General features: G+C 34.6%; 1 protein-coding gene across 1 annotated transcript in view; it reads left to right on the top strand.

Annotated features, from left to right (window-relative positions):
• The window catches only part of LOC127538748 (ankyrin repeat domain-containing protein 7-like), a 110,487-nt gene that overhangs the window by 947 nt on the left and 88,548 nt on the right, over positions 1-20,992 (top strand). Inside the window, exons 2-3 of the mRNA XM_051962493.1 lie at positions 2,015-2,129; positions 2,289-2,459. Of these exons, the coding sequence (XP_051818453.1) occupies positions 2,015-2,129; positions 2,289-2,459 (286 nt within the window). The remainder of the gene's footprint in view (positions 1-2,014; positions 2,130-2,288; positions 2,460-20,992) is intronic.

Raw genomic sequence — 20,992 nt, 5'->3', positions numbered from 1 at the left:
GTGCCACTTAGTTAGCATGATGGTTTACCAAGCATCTTTCTTTTTTCATCCTCTTTTCCTCAATTATGAGAATTTTTTGCTGCTTTGCTTCCTTCCTTTCACTACTCATTCCTCATTACTTAAGCAATTTCACAAATAGAAACACCTTTTAAAAATTCCATTCCCCGTTCTGCCAACTCCTTCCTGGAATATCATTCTTTTATCCTGTCTTCCTTTAACTTTGCTTATCCCTTTTTTGAGTAAAACAAGGAGTACATCTGGATTAAGAAAGATAAAATTAATAGTGTAAACTGAATTAACAAATCCCAATTTTTTTAAAGTTCCCTTCATATTCTCAATAATAAAAGGCTTCATTTCATCTCCCCCTTTTCTAAATAAACTTGAAAATCACTAGCAGTTAATGTTTTAAGAAATGCAGATGTCTTATGTGTTGTTTTTCTGTTTTATTTCATTACTGACTTAAGAATTTATATTATTGCTAAATACTAATTACTAGAAAGACCTGGATTCATTCTAATTACGTGACCCTGAGCAAATCTGTTTATCAGTTTCTTCAGTGTCCTCAAGTATGAGGATGATAACAAGTACTTCCCAAAGATCAAATGATGCAGTATTTGTAAAATGCTGAACACAGTCTCTGGGACATAGATAATAGATGCTAGTTTTCCTTCTTATCAAGATACATCCAAGCATGTCACCACTGCAGCTGGCAGGATGGGGAAGGAAGAAATCTCTTTCCTTCTGGCTTCCTTGGACACTCTGGAAGAAGGCCAGAAGGAAAAGGCAAAAAGGGAGTTCTGAAAAACAAGAAAAAAATGAAAATTTATGTGAACATTCGTTCCTTCAGTAATACATGATTTCGTTGTTATGGATATGTCCTCGACCAACACATAACACAACCTCTTTATAACTTGGTTTTGAGGGTCAGCGATCAGCAGGAGGTTTTTCAATGGATAGAATGCTGGGCTTGGAGTCAGGAAGATTCATCTTTGTTGAGTTCAAGTCTGGTATCAGATACTAGCTGTGTGACTTTGGGCAAGACTATCAATCTTGTTTGCCTCAGTTTCCTTATATGTAAAATGAGCTGGACAAGGAAATGGCAAACTACTAGAAGCAAGAAAACTCAACATGAGGAGATATGACTAAACAACAAAGATGTACTTTGAAATATATCATCAATAAAAAATTCATCCTCCTTTGACCAACCTGGTAAAAGCTTTATGATCTTAAGTTAGGTTGTTCCATGGACAACAGACATACCAGGCTCTTACTGCAAACCCTTTCCACCATGGCAGAAGTGCCAAAATGGTTACCTTGCTGGAATAGCCTGTGGCGACTTTGAGCCACTTTAACTGTACAGTGCTGCATTTCCGTGAGTGTTGGTAGAGAATGCACACGCGTGTACATGTGCTAGTACAAAGTTACAATACGTAAATGTATAAGGGATTTTGATGAGGCAACTACTTCACTAAATATTTTGTAGTTATGGATGGATAGCTTAGTGGGAAAAGTTATTAGACTTAACCACCAGGCAGAGTGAAGCCCACCTATACTCCCAGTTACAGGGAAGCTGAGGCTGGCAAGTCTCTTGAATTCATGAGTTCTGGGTCGCAGTGGGCCATGCCAGTAGGGTCTCTGCTCTATTTAGTATGGGTAATCCCAAAGCACAAGGAGCCAGGAAATTACCTCAGGAGAGGTGAAGCAGTCCAGGTCAGAACCTAAGTAAAGTTCCTTGCTAAGCTGTAGTGAAATCTACATCTACCTGCTAGATATATTTCTCCTGCTTTAGCGATATTTTGTGTATCCTATCCAGCAATGAGAGTTAAGGCGTATTTTGTATGTATGTATTTAGGTAACATTAGTGGACATTTATTTTGGAAATTATTTACCATTTAGGCATAAGAATAATGCATTATTAATTTAATTGATCAATTAAAAATTATCCTAACAATGGTACAATATTGATTGCCGTAGTATATTATCAAACAATCACATTGCTCTCTTATCTCTGTAGAACATGTCTTCATCTGGCCTGTTGTAATGGACATCCAGCTGTTGTGTCTCTCTTAATAGAGAGAAAATGTGACCTGAATTTGTTGGACAGAGACGGTCGAACACCTTTCATGAAGGTACACATTAGTTAACTATGCTGTTCATTGAAATGGATTTGGATTTCTGTCTTTGATTAAGAAAAGTTAGTAAATATCTTATTTAAATATCATGAATTATGTTTGAATATATTCCATTTTACATCACATTATTTTTTTTTGTATATATTATGCTGACAGGCAATACAGTGTGAAGAGGAGGAGTGTGCAACTATCTTGCTTCAACATGGTGCAGACCCTAATATTGGGGATGGCAGCAACAATGCTCTTCACTATGTTTCCTTTTTTCTGGGAATAGGCCTAGCAGCAAAACTGCTTCACTATAAAGCTGATATTGAAGCAAAAAACAAGGTAGAAATTAACAATCTTGTATAATAGATTATCAGCTAAAAAACAATGTACAATGTACATATTTTATAATTCATTTATTTTTGGAAGCATTTTTTAATGAAAATAATTTAAAATTATTCTGTAGTCAAAATTTATTAGTCCTTGGAATTTTTTAATGTGGGATGGAGGGATGAGGAAGGCAGGGAGAGTACACATAACACTAGAAGAGGTTTCATTCACAGTGGAACTCCTAAGAAGGAAATTCCCTCTTCTAATTTAGCTCAGGGCTTGCTCTATGTTTTAATCTTACAGTATGGATTCTTCCACTGGGATTTATCAACTTTGAAAAGAATACATTGCGACTTCCGCCAAGATGGCGGAGAGGAAATACACTTCTGTGTAACCTCCGTGTTTTTCTCTCACTATTCATTTCATTTCATGGCTCTGAATTAATGCTCGACTGAAAAAAAACCATACAATTACTTACCAAGAGAAACCATCCTTGAGACTCTTCAAGAAAGGTCTGTTTTTGCGCGAGGGCGGGGACGGTATTTGGAAGCAGTCTGCGGGCAGCAGCTGCAACCAGAGCACAGATAGCAGCTCAGAACCGGGTAGAGCGGAGAGGGGGTAGGGCGCGATCGCAGCCGTCTCTGCGGGGAGAGCTTTGCTATAGGAGCAAGTCAGCAGCCCAGCAGAGAAGCTAAAAACACCGGGGGTGAAGAATACAACCCCAAACAGCTGGAGTCTCTCGGACCTGGCCACCCCTCTCCCACAGTGTCTTAGCCCGCTCGGATCTCAGAGCCCTCGGATCTCAGCGCGCAGGCGCCATAACACAGTAGGACCCGTGCCTCACGAATACCCTGCCCCTCCCCCAAAGAAAGCAGCCTCCATTCAAGGGGTTTTTTTCCTTCTGTTTCTTTGATAGTTTGTCTTTGATAAATAGACAGAATGAGCAAGAAACTGAAAAAGAATTTAACCCTGGACAGCTTTTATACAGATAAAGAGCAGACTCCAAACCCTGAGGAGACTAAAAACAAACAGTCCCCAGGTGAATTCCCGAAGGAGGAGACCTTATGTCCCTCAGCACAGATGAATCTCATGGAGGAAATTAAAAAGGCTCTCACAAGGGAGCTAGAAGAAAAATGGGAAAAGGAGAGGGAGGCTCTGCAAAAGGAGAAGGAGGCTTGGCAAAAGAGCCTGGAGAAGTCAGTTAAAGAGAGAGTGGATAAAGAAAACAAATCCTTGAAAAATAGGATTGGTGAACTGGAAAACAAAATTGGCGAAATGGAAAAAAATTCCACAGAACAAAAAAACTCAATTGGACAATTAAAAAAAGATCTTAAAAAAGTGAGTGAAGAAAATACCTCACTGAAAATCAGGGTCGAACAATTGGAATTGAATGACTCGAGGAGACAAGAAGAATCAGTCAAGCAAATCCAAAAAAATCAAACAATGTAGGATGTGAAATACCTTCTGGGGAAGACAACAGACCTGGAAAACAGATCCAGGAGAGACAACCTGAGAATCATCGGACTTCCAGAAAAGTATGATGAAAAAAAAAGCCTGGACACTATCTTCCAGGAAATTATCAAAGAGAACTGCCCAGAAGTCATAGAAACAGAAGGTAAAATAGACATTGAAAGAATTCATCGATCCCCTACTGAAAGGGATCCTAAAATCAAAACACCAAGGAATATAGTGGCCAAATGCCAGAACCCTCAGGCAAAGGAAAAAATACTGCAAGCGGCTAGAAAAACCCAATTCAAGTATCAAGGAGCCACAATAAGGATCACCCAGGATCTGGCAGCATCCACATTAAAGGATCGAAGGGCCTGGAATATGATATTCCGAAAGGCTAAGGAACTTGGTATGCAACCAAAAATAACTTACCCAGCGAGATTGAGCATCTTTTTCCAGGGAAGAAGATGGACATTCAACGAAATAAGCGAATTTCATCTATTTCTGATGAAAAAGCCAGAACTTAACAAAAAATTTGATCTACAAGCACAGAACTCAAGAGAAATCTAAAAAGGTAAAGATTAATCTTGGGAACTATATTTCGGCTGTAAAGATGTATAAAGAATACATGTATGCCTTGTTCTAGAAACTAGATGTGGAAAGGACATTGTACTAGAAAAAAGGGAAAGTGGGGGTACTACATTTCATGAAGAGGCAAAGAAAACCTAGTATATCTGAGAGAAAGAATGGAGAGGGATGAAAATAGTGAGTATTTTACTGCTTTCAGAATTGGCATTAAGAGAAGAATTTTAGACATATTCAATCTATGGTGAAACTTCTCCCACCTCATTGAAAAGTGAGAAGGGAAAAGTGAAAAAGGAAGGAATAAGCTAAGTGGAAGGAATACTGTAACTGGGAGGGAAAGGGGCAAGTTGGGGGGGGGGAACTCTAAGGAGGGGGAGGGATACTGAAAAAGGGAGGGCTGTGAGAAGCAAGGGGAGCTCACAAGCTTAATACTGGGAAGGGGGGTAAGGGAGGGGGTAAGGGAGTAAGAAGGGAGAAAAGCATAAACCGGGGTTAACAAGATGGCAAGTAATACAGAATTGGTCATTTTAACCATAAAGGTGAACGGGGTAAACTCCTCTATAAAGAGGAAGCGGTTAGCAGAATGGATTAAAAGCCAGAATCCTACAATATGTTGTATACAGGAAACACACCTGAAGCGGGGTGATACATGCAGGTTAAAGGTAAAAGGTTGGAGCAAAATCTACTATGCTTCAGGTGAAGCCAAAAAAGCAGGGGTAGCCATCCTGATCTCAGATCAAGCTAAAGCAAAAATTGATCTAATCAAAAGAGATAAGGAAGGGCACTATATCTGGCTAAAGGGTAGAATGAATAATGAAGAAGTATCTATATTAAATATATATGCACCAAGTAGTGTAGCATCTAAATTCTTAAAAGAGAAATTAAGAGAGCTGCAAGAAGAAATAGACAGTAAAACTATAATAGTGGGAGATCTCAACCTTGCACTCTCAGAATTAGATAAATCAAACCACAAAATAAATAAGAAAGAAGTCAAAGAGATAAATAGAATACTAGAAAAATTAGATATGATAGATCTCTGGAGAAAATGTAATGGGGACAGAAAGGAGTACACCTTCTTTTCAGCAGTTCATGGAACTTATACAAAAATTGATCATATATTAGGACATAAAAACCTCAAACTCAAATGCAGTAAGGCAGAAATAGTGAATGCATCCTTTTCAGACCATGATGCATTGAAAATTACATTCAATAAAAAGCCACAGGAAAGTAGACCAAAAAATAATTGGAAACTAAATAATCTCATACTAAAGAATGATTGGGTGAAACAGCAAATTATAGACATAATTAATAACTTCATCCAAGAAAATGATAATAATGAGACATCATACCAAAATGTATGGGATGCAGCCAAAGCGGTAATAAGGGGAAATCTCATATCTCTAGAGGCCTATTTGTATAAAATAGAGAAAGAGAAGGTCAATGAATTGGGCTTGCAACTAAAAATGCTAGAAAAGGAACAAATTAAAAACCCCCAATCAAACACTAAACTTGAAATTCAAAAAATAAAAGGAGAGATCAATAAAATTGAAAGTAAAAAAACTATTGAATTGATTAATAAAACTAAGAGTTGGTTGTATGAAAAAACCAACAAAATAGACAAACCCTTAGTAAATCTGATTAAAAAAAGGAAAGAGGAAAATCAAATTGTTAGTCTTAAAAATGAAAAGGGAGAACTCACCACTAACGAAGAGGAAATTAGAGCAATAATTAGGAGTTACTTTGCCCAACTTTACGCCAATAAATTCGACAACTTAAATGAAATAGAAGAATACCTCCAAAAATATAGCTTACCTAAACTAATAGAGGAAGAAGTAAATATCCTAAACACTCCTATCTCAGAAAAAGAAATAGAACAAACTATCAATCAACTCCCTAAGAAAAAAACCCCAGGACCAGATGGATTTACATCTGAATTCTATCAAACATTTAAAGATCAATTAACTCCAATGCTAAATAAACTATTTGAAGAAGTAGGGATTGAAGGAGTCCTACCAAACTCCTTTTATGACACAGATATGGTACTGATACCTAAACCAGGTAGGCCGAAAACAGAGAAAGAAAATTATAGACCAATCTCCCTAATGAATATTGATGCTAAAATCTTAAATAAAATATTAGCAAAAAGATTACAGAAAATCATCCCCAGGATAATACACTATGACCAAGTAGGATTTATACCAGGAATGCAGGGCTGGTTCAATATTAGGAAAACTATTAACATAATTGACTATATCAACAACCAACCAAACAAAAACCATATGATCATTTCAATAGATGCAGAAAAAGCATTTGATAAAATCCAACAGCCATTCCTAATAAAAACACTTGAGAGCATAGGAATAAAAGGACTTTTCCTTAAAATAGTTAGGAGCATATATTTTAAACCTTCAGTAAGCATCATATGCAATGGGGAAAAACTGGAACCTTTCCCAGTAAGATCTGGAGTGAAGCAAGGTTGCCCACTATCACCATTATTATTCAATATTGTATTAGAAACACTGGCCTCTGCAATAAGAGTCGAGAAAGAGATTAAAGGAATTAGAGTAGGCAATGAGGAAACCAAACTATCACTCTTTGCAGATGATATGATGGTATACCTAGAAAACCCCAGAGATTCTACTAAAAAGCTATTAGAAATAATTCATAATTTTAGCAAAGTAGCAGGATACAAAATAAATCCCCATAAATCCTCAGCATTCTTATACACCACCAACAAAATCCAAGAGCAAGAGATACAAAGAGAAATTCCATTCAAAATAACTGTTGATAGCATAAAATATTTGGGAATCTACCTACCAAAGGAAAGTCAGGAATTATATGAGCAAAATTACAAAAAAGTTTTCACACAAATAAAGTCAGACTTAAATAATTGGAAAAATATTAAGTGCTCTTGGATAGGCCGAGCAAATATAATAAAGATGACAATACTCCCTAAACTAATCTATTTATTTAGTGCTATACCAATCAGACTTCCAAGAAAATATTTTAATGATTTAGAAAAAGTAACAACAAAATTCATATGGAACAATAAAAAGTCGAGAATCTCAAGGGAATTAATGAAAAAAAAATCAAATGAAGGTGGTCTAGCTGTATCTGATCTAAAATTATATTATAAAGCAGCAGTCACCAAAACCATCTGGTATTGGCTTAGAAATAGATTAGTTGATCAGTGGAAAAGGTTAGGTTCACAAGACAGAATAGTCAACTATAGCAATCTAGTGTTTGACAAACCCAAAGATTCTAAATTTTGGGATAAGATTTCATTATTTGATAAAAACTGCTGGGATAACTGGAAATTAGTATGGCAGAAATTAGGCAAGGACCCACACTTAACACCACATACCAAGATAAGATCAAAATGGGTCCATGACCTAGGCATAAAGAACAAGATTATAAATAAATTAGAGGAACATAGGATAGTTTATCTCTCAGACTTGTGGAGGAGAAAGAAATTTGTGACCAAAGATGAACTAGAGACCATTACCAATCACAAAATAGAAAATTTTGATTATATCAAATTAAAAAGCCTTTGTACAAACAGAACGAATGCAAACAAGATTAGTAGGGAAGTAACAAACTGGGAAAACAACTTTACAATTAAAGGTTCTGATAAAGGCCTCATTTCCAAAATATATAGAGAACTGACTCAAATTTATAAAAAATCAAGCCATTCTCCAATTGATAAATGGTCAAAGGATATGAACAGACAATTTTCAGATGAAGAAATTGAAACTATTACCACTCACATGAAAGAGTGTTCCAAATCACTATTGATCAGAGAAATGCAAATTAAGACGACTCTGAGATATCACTACACACCTGTCAGATTGGCTAAGATGACAGGAAAAAACAATGATGAATGTTGGACGGGATGCGGGAAAACGGGGACATTGATGCATTGTTGGTGAGAGTTGTGAACGAATCCAGCCATTCTGGAGAGCGATCTGGAATTATGCCCAAAAAGTTATCAAACTGTGCATACCCTTTGATCCAGCAGTGTTTCTATTGGGCTTATACCCCAAAGAGATACTAAAAAAGGGAAGGGGACCTGTATGTGCCAAAATGTTTGTAGCAGCCCTGTTTGTAGTGGCTAGAAACTGGAAAATGAATGGATGCCCATCAATTGGAGAATGGCTGGGTAAATTGTGGTATATGAATGTTATGGAATATTATTACTCTGTAAGGAATGACCAGCAGGATGAATACAGAGAGGCTTGGAGAGACCTACATGGACTGATGCTAAGTGAGATGAGCAGAACCAGGAGATCATTATACACTTCGACAACGATATTGTATGAGGATGTATTCTGATGGAAGTGGATTTCTCTGACAAAGAGACTTAACTGAGTTTCATTGGAGAAATGATGGACAGAAACAGCTACACCCAAAGAAGGAATACTGGGAAATGAATGTGAACTATTTGCATTTTTGATTTTCTTCTCGAGTTATTTCTACCTTCTGAATCCAATTCTCCCTGTGCAACAAGAGAACTGTTCGGTTCTGCAAATATGTATTGTATCTAGGATATACTGCAACATGTTTAGCATATATAGGACTGCTTGCCATCCTGGGAGGGGGGGGGGGAGGGAGGGAGGGGAAAAAAAACGAAACATAAGTGATTGCAAGGGATAATGTCGTGTAGAAATTATCCTGGCATGGATTCTGTCAATGCGAAGTTATTATTAAATAAAATAAAATTTATAAAAAAAAAAAAAAGAAAAGAAAAGAATACATTGCTTTTATGCTTATTTCAATGTAATTGATTTTGTTTATTTTCTATGTATTTTAGGCATTTAAAAACATTCTAAAAAGAGAGTCTATGACAAAGAAAAAGTTAAGAAACCCAATGTTAGAGAGAGTCCTGGAGTACTGCAGGGTCACCCAGTCAGCATATGAGTGTCAGCTGAAGGCCCTGAATCTAGGTCTCACTGACTTTGTTACTAGTTTGCTGACTATTCTATCACATCCATCTCCGCAGGATCTTCTTTGCATGACATATTAGGTCTGCTCCCCAGAATGCAGTAGTACTACCAAACATTATCTACAATGCTTTTCTACATTTAGAACTTTGCAATGGGAATTTGTCATGAAGAAATGCCATATTTTTTTAGGAAAAACCTTTTGAAATTTGTTCCTGCTAAATCTAACTACCCAGAGATAGGATTTTCACAGGAAAAAATTAAATACATGTTTTCCTTATCCTAATGACTACACATTTTTCCTTCTAGAACTGCTGAAAGACTCCTGATTTTTAAAGTAAAGGCTTAATTCTTTGTCATTGCCACTTGGGAGAGGAAAAACAAGGAATATATTAGGAGGGTGGTAAGAGAAGGAAAATACTAGGTGAATGATTTTCTTCCTGGTTTAACTTACTCAGGACAAGATTTTTTTTTTTTTTTAATTTGTTTTACTTGCTGTTGTTGTTGTTGTTGTTGAGTTTGTTTGTATCTGAGGAGAACGGGTATAAAAAGCTAGTCCACTTCAAACCCAGCCAGGATATAGCTTTACCTTAATAGAGTTTTGAGGAAATAAGTTTGGAAATAAGTTGGACAATAATCTGGCAAGAAAGGATGATACACATGAAATTATATGAACTGTCTTTTATAAATTCTGAATTTTTATCTTCTAATTACATATTAATAACTAGAAAGAATCCAGAAGATATCTAATTTCATTTTATCATTTTACATAAAAGGAAACTTATGGCTCAGAGAGCTAAAATAATTTGCTTTGTGATGACATAGGCATTAACTAATAGAAATAAGATTTATGCTTTAGTCTTCTCACTCCAATCTTCCATTGTTCCATGCTTTCTTATCATGTCCTTAGCAAATTCATATAATGTCATAAATTGAATTACAGTAAATATAGAATGCTTACTTAATATAACAACATCTTTCTTGTAACTTTGCAGGAAGGCCTTACACCACTTTTTTTTGCAGTTAGAGGACAGAACTGTAATATGGCAGAATTTCTCCTTAATGCCTTAGATGGCTCTAAAAGGTACAGTAATAAAAGTTTTAAAATATAAAAACAACATTTCTAGAAGAATAAAAACAACTTAAATCTTGAAACACTTAGTGAACAACAATAGTTAAAATTGATATCATTGCCAAGGGTGAAAAAAGCACATATTATCTATGAAAAGAAAAAAATCCCTATTTATGACTCTGCAAGAGAAAAAAAAAAACAGTTCATGTGGGAATATTAACCATTGTTTATTGGTGATTATTATTTTCAGTTTTCTTTATTGATTTTGAATTAGTTGAGATTATCCCGTAGAAGTTTTGAACTTTCATAATCCAGTTGATTCTCTAAGAATTTTAATATCACCCATGAGGATTGTAGCATATATTTTCTGTTCCATGTTTCAATTTCTCTTAAAAATATGCACATTGATAAATGCAAATAAAGGAATTACATGATAAAATACTTTGATGGACCCTTGATCTTATCATTATGAGTACTCTTGCCATTGATTCAGATATTCATCCTTCCATCCAATCTCATCCCACAGGACTTTTGTCATAAAGGATCGAGGAAACATGCTGAATCGTTCCTTGTTTCTTTTAATACTTGAGAAGCAGTGCAAGCTTTCATTTTCAATACAAGATTAGCTTACCTCTTTTTCTTTTCATTTTTTTCTTTACCATCACTTACTCCATCAAAGTCATCAAAATCACCTACTTACATTCACCATATATATATATATACATACATACATGGATTTTTGGGATTCTCTATAATTTTGATTCGTAAAAGATCATGTGTTTGTGTTTTAGATTTTAAAAAATCTACTGTGGTCAAATATTATTCCTGAAAAATATTGGTGTTTATAAAATAAGCTTTTGTGGCAGTGTGATCATTAGAGAAGTGTTGTGTAGTTTTTCAAATGAGATCCTATTAGATCTCCTTTTCCCAATAATCTATATGTATAAATACATCTACAAAAATGTAGTTATACCAACTAGTTGGAGCTGTTCAGCAAATTACACGGAATCTGAAAATTTTACTTTTTCAATATGGATTCTTTGATCAATCTCTTTATATTAAATATGGGCCTTTTTCATGTTCAAAGGTTTGACACAGTAATATGTTGTCCCAAAGAGAAGCATTTGGAAATCTTTTCCATCATATACAATCTATTCTATTTGGACTCTATACAGAGCATCCTACTGGTTACTTTCTTTGATATTTTCTTTTCATTTATGCCCTTGATGTTCTTGATGTTTTGTTCTAGCAGAGGATTTTTGTTTTGTTTTGTTTTGTTTTTCCTAGCTCTATCAAATGATTTTTTTGATAGTTGGTTTCTATGGAGCTGAAGAAGTAAATTAATGTAGGTTTTTAAAATGGTCATTTTTAATTGTATTGCCCGGTCCTATCTATGAACAATAATATTAATTGCTCATGGGTAAAACCTGCCAATATAACATTTTTTTGTGTCAAAAATGTTTTGTAATTATACTCAGTCAGTTCCTGGGTTTATTTTGGTAGTAGACTCCTGAAATTTTATATTTTTTATAGTTATTTGCAATGGAATTTTTCTTTCTACCTCTTGCTTCTGGGCTTTGTTGATCATGTAAAGAAATGCAAATGATTTATGTGGGTTTATCTGCAACTCTACCAAAGTTGTTAATTATTTCATATAGAGTTTTAGTTGATTTAGGGTTCTCTAAGTATACAATTATGCATAATCTGCAAAGAGTGATCATTTTGTTTTCTTATTGCCTGTTCTAATTTCTTCTATTTTTCTTCTTTTATTGCTGTGGCTAACATTTGTAGTACTATGTCAAAAAATAGTGGTGACAATGGACATCCTGGCTTCACCCCTGATTTTACTGGGAAGTTTTTGAGATGATCTCCATTACAGATATTGTTTGTTGATGTTTTTACATAGATGCTCATTATCACTTTAAAGAATGTCAGCTGTTTTTATTCTCTCTAGTGCTTTTAATAGGAATGGGTGTTGTATTTTATGAGAAACTTTTTAAAGCATCTTTTGAGATAATCATATGATTTCTGTTGCTTTTGTTTTTGATATAGACAATTCTATTGATATCTTCCCTAATACTGATCCAAACTTGCATTCCTGGTATAAAGTCGACCTAGCCATAGTGTCTAATCCTTGTCATACATTGCTGCAATCTGCTTGTTCTTATATTTGAGTTGAAGTTTTTGCATCACCATTCCTTTGGGAAAATAATCTATAATTTTCTTTCTCTGTCTAGGCCTTACTGATTTAGGTATAGTACCATACTGGTGCCATAAAAAGGAATAGTAGAACTCTTTCTTTGTCTATTTTCCCAAATTATTTATATAGTATTCGAATTACGTTTTTGTTGAATGTTTATTAGAATTCCAGTGTGAACCCATCTGGCACTGTGGGTTATTTTTCTTAAGGGGTTGAATAATGGCTTGTTAAATTTCTTCTTCTAAAATACAGTTATTTACTCAGGCATCCAATTTCCTGATTTATTATCTCAGTAATGTATATTTTCTTAAATATTCATTGATTTTTCTCATATGGTAAGATTTACTGGCAGAGAATTGGGCAAAATATTTCTAATGATTGTTTTAATATCTTCATTGGGTGATAATTTTACTTTTTTTGTTTTTTTGATAATGGACATGAAGTTTTTGTTTTTTTTTTTAATCAAATTAAGTAATGACTTGTATCCTTTTTTCATTAAAGCAGCTGTTAGATTTATTAGTCTATACTCCCCTTATATGTTTTTGTTTTATTTAAATATTTTGAAACTCACATTTGATTGTGAGGATTTTCAATTTGGTACTCAGTTGGGGATTTTTAAATTCATTATCTTACTAGGATTTTTGGTTTTGTTTTGTTTTGATATATTTTGTATTTGTTTTCAGTTTCATGCTCAATTCATTGATCTGTTCTTTTTGTATTTCCCTTATGTAAGAATTTAGGGAAGCAGATTTTATCCTAAATATTATTTTGGCTGCATCTCATACATTTTGGTATATTATCTCATCGCTATCATTCTCTTTTATGTGGATTTATTTTATATCCTACAATTTTGCTAAAGTTGTTAATTCTTGCTAGTATATCATTTGCAAAGAGTGTGAGTTTTGTTTTCTCATCACCTACTTTAATTCCTTCAATTTCTTTTTGTTCCCCTATGATAAAACTAACATTACTAGTACAATATTAAATAGTAGTAGTGAAAAGGGGCAACTTCATATCACCTCTAATCTTATTGGGAATGTTTCTTACTTTTTTCCATTTATATAGTGCTTGATGATGGTTTTCAATAGATGGCATTTATCATTTTAAGGACAATTTATTTCTATGCTCTCTTCTTGTTTTTATAGGAATAGGCATGCATTTTATCAAATGCTTTATTTCTGTGTCTGTTGAGATAATCATATAATTTCTGTTAGTTTGATGAAATAGTCAATAATGCTGAAGTTTTTCTGATATTGAGTCAGCTTTGTAATTCTGGTATTAATATCACTTGGCCATTTTGTATTATCCTGGTGATAAGTTCCTATAATCTCTTTTTAAAAAAATTTCATTTATTTATAATTATTCTCCAGTTACATTTCAAACAATTTTTTACATTTGTTTTCTAAAGGTTTGAGCTCCAGATTCTCTTCTTGGAGTCTTCCCACAGCTCCCTTTAAGAAATCACATGTGAAGTTATGCATACATTTTCATCAAAATCATGTTGAGAAAGAAAACATAGATTTTCCATCATAAAAAAGAAAAAAAGCCTTCAAGAAAAATAAAGTTAAAAAGAAAGAAAGACAGATAGGGATGGAGAGAAGGTGAGAGAGAAAGACAGGGAGGGACAGAGAGAAGGTGAGAGAGAAAAGCAGAGAGAGAGAGATAGAAAGGAAGAGGGAGAAAAGAAGAAATACTGCTGAGAATAGCAGTCATTTAAAATAGGTCATCTCAAAATATTGCTATTAATTTGTATATACTTCCTTTCACTTTGCTTGAATTCATGGAGGAGTTTCCAGTTTTTTCTAAGCCCAACATTTTACAAAAAATAATATTCCATGACAATCACATACCATAATTTATTCAGCCATTCCCCATTGGTGGGCTTCTCCTTGATTTTCATTTTTTCTCCTGACAAAAGAGCTCCTACAAATATTTTTGTACTTATAAGTCCTTTTACGTAAAAAAAAAAAAAAAAAAAAAAAAAAAAAAAAAAAAAAAATCTCTCTTTGTATTCATAGCTAGTAGTGGTATTGTTAGGTCAAAGGATGTAAATGAATTTATAGCTATATAGAGAGCGGCTGCCCTGTGGAAGTGTCACTGCCCTGGGCAGAACCCTTTGCTGCACAATGCGGCAATGCAACTGCACTCGGCTAGTGCTGAGTCCTGGTGCTGGGTGGGTGTGGCCAGGTCCTGTTAAACTCTGGCGTTTTGGGGTACACTCCCCTTGGCGTTTGTGTAACTTCTCTGCTGATCTACTGCTTTGCAACCAAAGCAGAGCAGCCAGCCTCTGGTAGAGTCCTCCCTGAAAATTCTACACCCATGGAGACTGCACCCCACCCCTGGTCTGCTGAGCGTGTGCTAGCCTCCGCGTTCTGCCTTCCTTGTCTGCACTGGCCTCCTCCCGCCCAAGAGCAAGACAGGCCTTTTCAGGCGATCTTCCAAGTTATCTTCAGCTGGTAATTTGTTGCACTCTCAATATTCATGGATTCTGCCAGTCAGGCACTATTACAGAAGCTGAATTTGTAATCAGTAGTGAGGATAGAAGGGAGCTCAGAATAAAGCATGTGTCCTTTCTTCCATCTTGGCTCCAATCTCTCAGTGGATTTTTCCAGTGATTTATTTTACTAGTTCTATGGATTAAAAGCAGTTTTCTTTGATGATTTTTTGAAATATCTTATCCAGCTTCTTTAAAAAAAAAAATCATGTCTTTCAAGTAGTCTGGTAATTTTTAGATTGACTCTCCTGTATCTTTTTTCCACTGAGGAATTTTATGTTTTCTTCTATTTTCTTTTCTTTTTTTCTTTTCTTTTTTTCTTTTCTTCCTTCCTTCCTTCCTTCCTTTGTTCCTTCCTTCCTTCCTTCCTTCCTTCCTTCCTTTCTTCCCCCTCCTTTCTCTCTCTCTCTTTCTTTCTTTCTTGATTCCTGATATATCACTGAGTCATTCACTTACATTAGTCCAATTCCAAATTTTTGTGCCTTCTTTTCTTCAGTTAGCATTATTTCTTAATTTTGCATTTGAACAGTTGACTTTTAAAGGAATTTTTGTAGTTTAATGAAGACTTTTTTTTTCATTTTTGACTGACTTTTATTTTTTAAAGAATTGTTTTCTTTTTTCCATTTTGGTAATTTTATTTTTTAAGGAGTTGTTTTCTTCAATCAGTTTCTGTGCTTTCTTTTCCAGCCTGTTGGCTTTTTTATCCAACATTTTCAGTATTATTATAGCTCTTATTTCTTTTCCCTATTTTTCTGTTATGTTTCTTTCAAGATTCTTTACTGTTTACTTCACTATCTTGATTGCCTGGACTGAATGTTAACTTATGAAAAAAAATCCTAATCTTTTTAGATATATGATAACATTAACTGATACCAGAGTTTATGATTCCATCAATTTCAATACCTGTCATAATTCTCTAATTCCTACCAAAACATGCTTCATGGTTCCTTCTGATATTATAGAATTAGGATCAGAGAAAAAGGTTTAAAATGAGTAAACATCTCTACCTGCTAGAAAGACCTTGTTAATACTTCAAAATAATATCTTAAAAACAATCTATGATTTCCCCAGTGAGGATTTTCTTTACACCAACTGAACTTTCAATAGAATCAAGTTGTTTATCACTTATCACTAAGTAGTCAAAGGACAGCAACAAACCTTCCCATGATATTACTGATATTGCTTCCATTGTACCTGAGACAAAAAGCCCATGCATCATCCAGCATCCAGCATCATACAATAAGCACAGTACTTTAGAAAATTTGTGTTTTCATCAAAATGGATATTCCTTTTACTTTTGCAGCTCCTAACCAACCTGAATCTTAATCTGCCTTTGGGAATTAATGGTCTTCTTCAAATCAATTGGTGCTAGCTTTTGGATGATTAATTCTTCTTAACTCACAGTATTTTGTATTTAAACAAGAACGTTCATGTTTGGAGACTTTGAAAAGTTTGTTAAAACATAAAATAGCTTGTTCTGGTTTTGCTTTAGGCAACCAATGGTCACCTCTACAGTATGATGGGACATTGGAGTAGGAATTGAATGGGGTTGCTAAGATTATTTCTAATCATTTTCAAAGAACCTTTACTTTATTTCTAAGGACAGTAAACCAGCTGAAAGTCCTTAATTGTTTCACACAAGAAACATTTATATGATCTCTTTTTTTCTCTTATATACCCTTCAATTTTACAGTCCTTACTAAAATTGAAAGAGGACAAGAAAATCCCTTATTTTCTACCTTTCTTTTTGGTTTTCAATGCTTCTTGAACAATCAAAGTACTTCCGAAAATTACTGTGTGTTTGTGTTCCACATATGTACTAATGCTAATGAATATGAGATATCTGGCTATTGAAGTATATCCAGAAAAATATGATTAAATGTTACTATTACATTTTTAAAAGACACATTATTTCTTTGTTATTCTAGAACAACCCTTATGATTGCTGCCGGTATGCAATCCACAGAAATGGTCAGTCTTCTTCTTGAATATAATGCTGATCACACTATCAAAAACACTGGGATACACAGCTGAGGAGTATGCTAAGATCAACAATTATCCTCTGTAAGTGCTAACATAATTCTAATTGTCTTAATATAAGTGCATCTAAAAGATTTTTTCCTCCATGAAACTGAGAGTGAATCTGGCTTTCATAGTTGCATATTATAATGATTGTCTGGAAAACACCCTGGTGAATGCCAGTTCTTGAGAACTGCCACATGCTTCAGGAAAAGATACACAAAAACTTCTTGAATATGATTTTTATCTTGATTGAGTTTATTTTCTATTTTAGAGATGTTTATGTCAAACAGATTGAAAAACATAAGGAGCATAATAAACCCTGTACACTCCAAATCAGCTATTCAGAGAAAGCTACTGTTGTTCCTGAATTTGTTTCGAAAGCATCTTCTTTGGACAAAAAAGGTAGAACTAACCAATTCAAATGAATAATTTAAAAAATAATGAACAACAATCTTGAAATTCATATCTTCTCTATTTTTTTCTATTTCCATTTTATATTGTAAAGGTATAGGAAGTGGTTAATTTTTGGTAAATTATTGTAAACCTTGTAAATCTACTACCATGAAACTGGATAAACAATGTTTGTGTTACTATTATCTGCTTTATATTATAAAAAAAAAAATTAGGCTACATTTCTCAGTTTTCTGATTTCTATATTATTCTAAATATATTTAACCCAATCATATGAAAATTCTTTAACACTTTAAAGATATTATATTTAGCAATATTTTTTGTTTCTTATTCTTAAATGTGGGGAAATAAATAAGGCATATTATTTATGATGGAATATAGAAAGAAAGATCAAACAGCAGAACAACATTTTTGGGGGGAACTGTAATCGCTTATCCAATTTTTGGAAATGCATTTTAAATGTTTTCAAAATTTTATAATGTTCATAAAGTTTTTCCTTACCACAAACTAATGATAATGAAAAAGTCATAAGAATTAAGGGGACCAGGAAACAAGAGGCTCATTTGAAAGGTAATGTATGTAATCCTACATTTTCTGCAGATATTTTCATACTTGTCCATCCAGTTCCAACTTGACTCTTGGAAAACTTTACAACTTCCAATCCAGTTAAACTCTAGAAGAGTGAGCATTTTCTGATTGAACTTTATCCTACTAGCTGGGCCATTTGAAAAATTAATGACATAGACTTGCAATCATAAATCTTCTCATATTTATAAGATTTTTTCCAGATCAACTTATCCATTATCATGTGAGAAAGATAGTATGGATATTCTGGTGATCCTTCTTGGTGATGAAAGCACAAATCTCAGATGACTTTCTTACTTGAAAGAGTGATGAAACATTTTAAACTATGTAACCCTTTCCCATATAGATGAAATGAGAACTCACAATAGCAGAAAAAGCAGTGTTTAATTTTAAGTACATCTTACTACTGCCTAAAAATGTACTTTTCCAACAAAATATTTTAAATTAGCAGTGAGGAGAAAATTGATCCTCAATTTTTCTTGTTTTATTAAATTGTAAAATAATAGATCTCTAGCTAAATACATGAAATTTTTATGACAGGCATTTAAGGGAATAAAGTGAAGTTCTATTCATCAAAAATCTAGAATTATATTTTATCATTTTAACTACATATAAAAATTTTGAACAGTTTTTCTTTAAATGGGGTATCTGTAAAGAAATCAGTGAAGAAAAAGATAAACTCTATAACAAAATTAAATATGAGCATAATAGAAGAGTATATCTTATTAGTAATAGAACTGTCAATAATTATGTTTTAGAAAGATATCGAAATATAGATATTTAATATGTAATTATACAGTAACCAATAAAAACAAGGCAAAATCTTAGTTTATGCATAAATGTATAAATGTTAGACTACTAAAAGGTTAAAAGAGCTAGGGGTATAAATAAGAAGAAGGAGATTAAGTATAATGATTTGCTATTATAGAATATATTTGTGGGGACTTCCGGCCAAGATGGTGGAGAGGAAATACACTGCTGTGTAACCTCCGTGTTTTCTCTCACTATTCATTTCATTTCATGCCTCTGAATTAATGCTCGACTGAAAAAAAACATACAATTACTTACCAAGAGAAACCATCCTTGAGACTCATCAAGAAAGGTCTGTTTTTGCGCCAGGGCGGGGACGGTATTTAAATCGGAAGCAGTCTATGGCAGCAGCTGCAGCGAGAGCACAGATAGCAGCTCAGAACCGAGTAGAGCGAGAGAGGGGGTGGGGCGTGATCGCAGCGTCTCTGCGGGGAGAGCTTTGCTACAGGATTAGAAACTTTGCTCCGGCAGCGAGTCAGCAGCCCAGCAGAGAAGCTAAAAACACCGGGGGTGAAGAATACAGCCCCAAACAGCTGGAGTCTCTCGGGACCTGGCCACCTCTCCCACAGTGTCTCAGCCCGCTCGGATCTCAGAGCGCTCGGATCTCAGCACGCAGGCGCCATAGCACAGTAGGACCCATGCCTCACGAATACCCTGCCCCTCCCAAAGAAAGCAGCCTCCATTCAAGGGGTTTTTTTTCCTTCTGTTTCTTTGATAGTTTGTCTTTGATAATTAGACAGAATGAGCAAGAAACTGAAAAAGAATTTAACCCTGGACAGCTTTTTACAGATAAGAGCAGACTCCAAATCCTGAGGAGACTAAAAACAAACAGTCCCCAGGTGAATCCCCAAAGGAGGAGATCATATGTTCCTCAGCACAGATGAATCTCATGGAGGAAATTAAAAAGGCTCTCACAAGGGAGCTAGAAGAAAAATGGGAAAAGGAGAGGGAGGCTTGGCAAAAGGAGAGGAGGCTCTGCAAAAGGAGAGGGAGGCTTGGCAAAAGAGCCTGGAGAAGTCAGTTAAAGAGAGAGTGGATAAAGAAACCAAATCCTTGAAAAATAAGATTGGTGAACTGGAAAACAAAATTGGCGAAATGGAAAAAAATTCCACAGAACAAAAGAACTCAATTGGACAATTAGAAAAAGATCTTTAAAAAGTGAGTGAAGAAAATACCTCACTGAAAATCAGGGTCGAACAATTGGAATTGAATGACTCGAGGAGACAAGAAGAATCAGTCAAGCAAATCCAAAAAAATCAAACAATGGAAAAGAATGTGAAATACCTTCTGGGGAAGACAACAGACCTGGGAAACAGATCCAGGAGAGACAACCTGAGAATCATCGGACTTCCAGAAAAGTATGATGAAAAAAAGAGCCTGGACACTATTTTCCAGGAAATTATCAAGAGAACTGCCCAGAAGTCATAGAAACAGAAGGTAAAATAGACATTGAAAGAATTCATCGATCCCCTATTGAAAGGGATCCTAAAATCAAAACACCAAGGAATATAGTGGCCAAATGCCAGAACCCTCAGGCAAAGGAAAAAATACTGCAAGCTGCTAGAAATACCCAATTCAAGTATCAAGGAGCCACAAACACTGCTGGATCAAAGGGTATGCACAGTTTGATAACTTTTTGAGCATAGTTACAAATTGCTCTCCAGAATGGCCGGATGTGTTCACAATTCCACCAACAATGTATCAGTGTCCCCGTTTTCCCACATCCCCTCCAACATTCTACATTATCTTTCTCTGTCATTTTAGCCAATCTGACAGGTGTGTAGTGGTATCTCAGAGTTGGTCTTAATTTGCATTCCTCTCGTTAATAATGATTTGGAGCCTATTTTCATATGGCTATAAATAGTTTTAATTTCTTCATCTGAGAATTTTCTGTTCTTATCCTTTGACTATTTATCAATTGGAGAATGGCTTGATTTCTTATAAATTAGAGTCAATTCTCTCTATATTTTGGAAATG

This window comes from Antechinus flavipes, chromosome 5 (genome assembly GCF_016432865.1).
Source record: "Antechinus flavipes isolate AdamAnt ecotype Samford, QLD, Australia chromosome 5, AdamAnt_v2, whole genome shotgun sequence".
NCBI classification, from domain to species: domain Eukaryota; kingdom Metazoa; phylum Chordata; class Mammalia; order Dasyuromorphia; family Dasyuridae; genus Antechinus; species Antechinus flavipes.
Note: the sequence above shows the minus strand (reverse complement) of the source record. Positions and strands in the feature narration are given on the sequence as shown.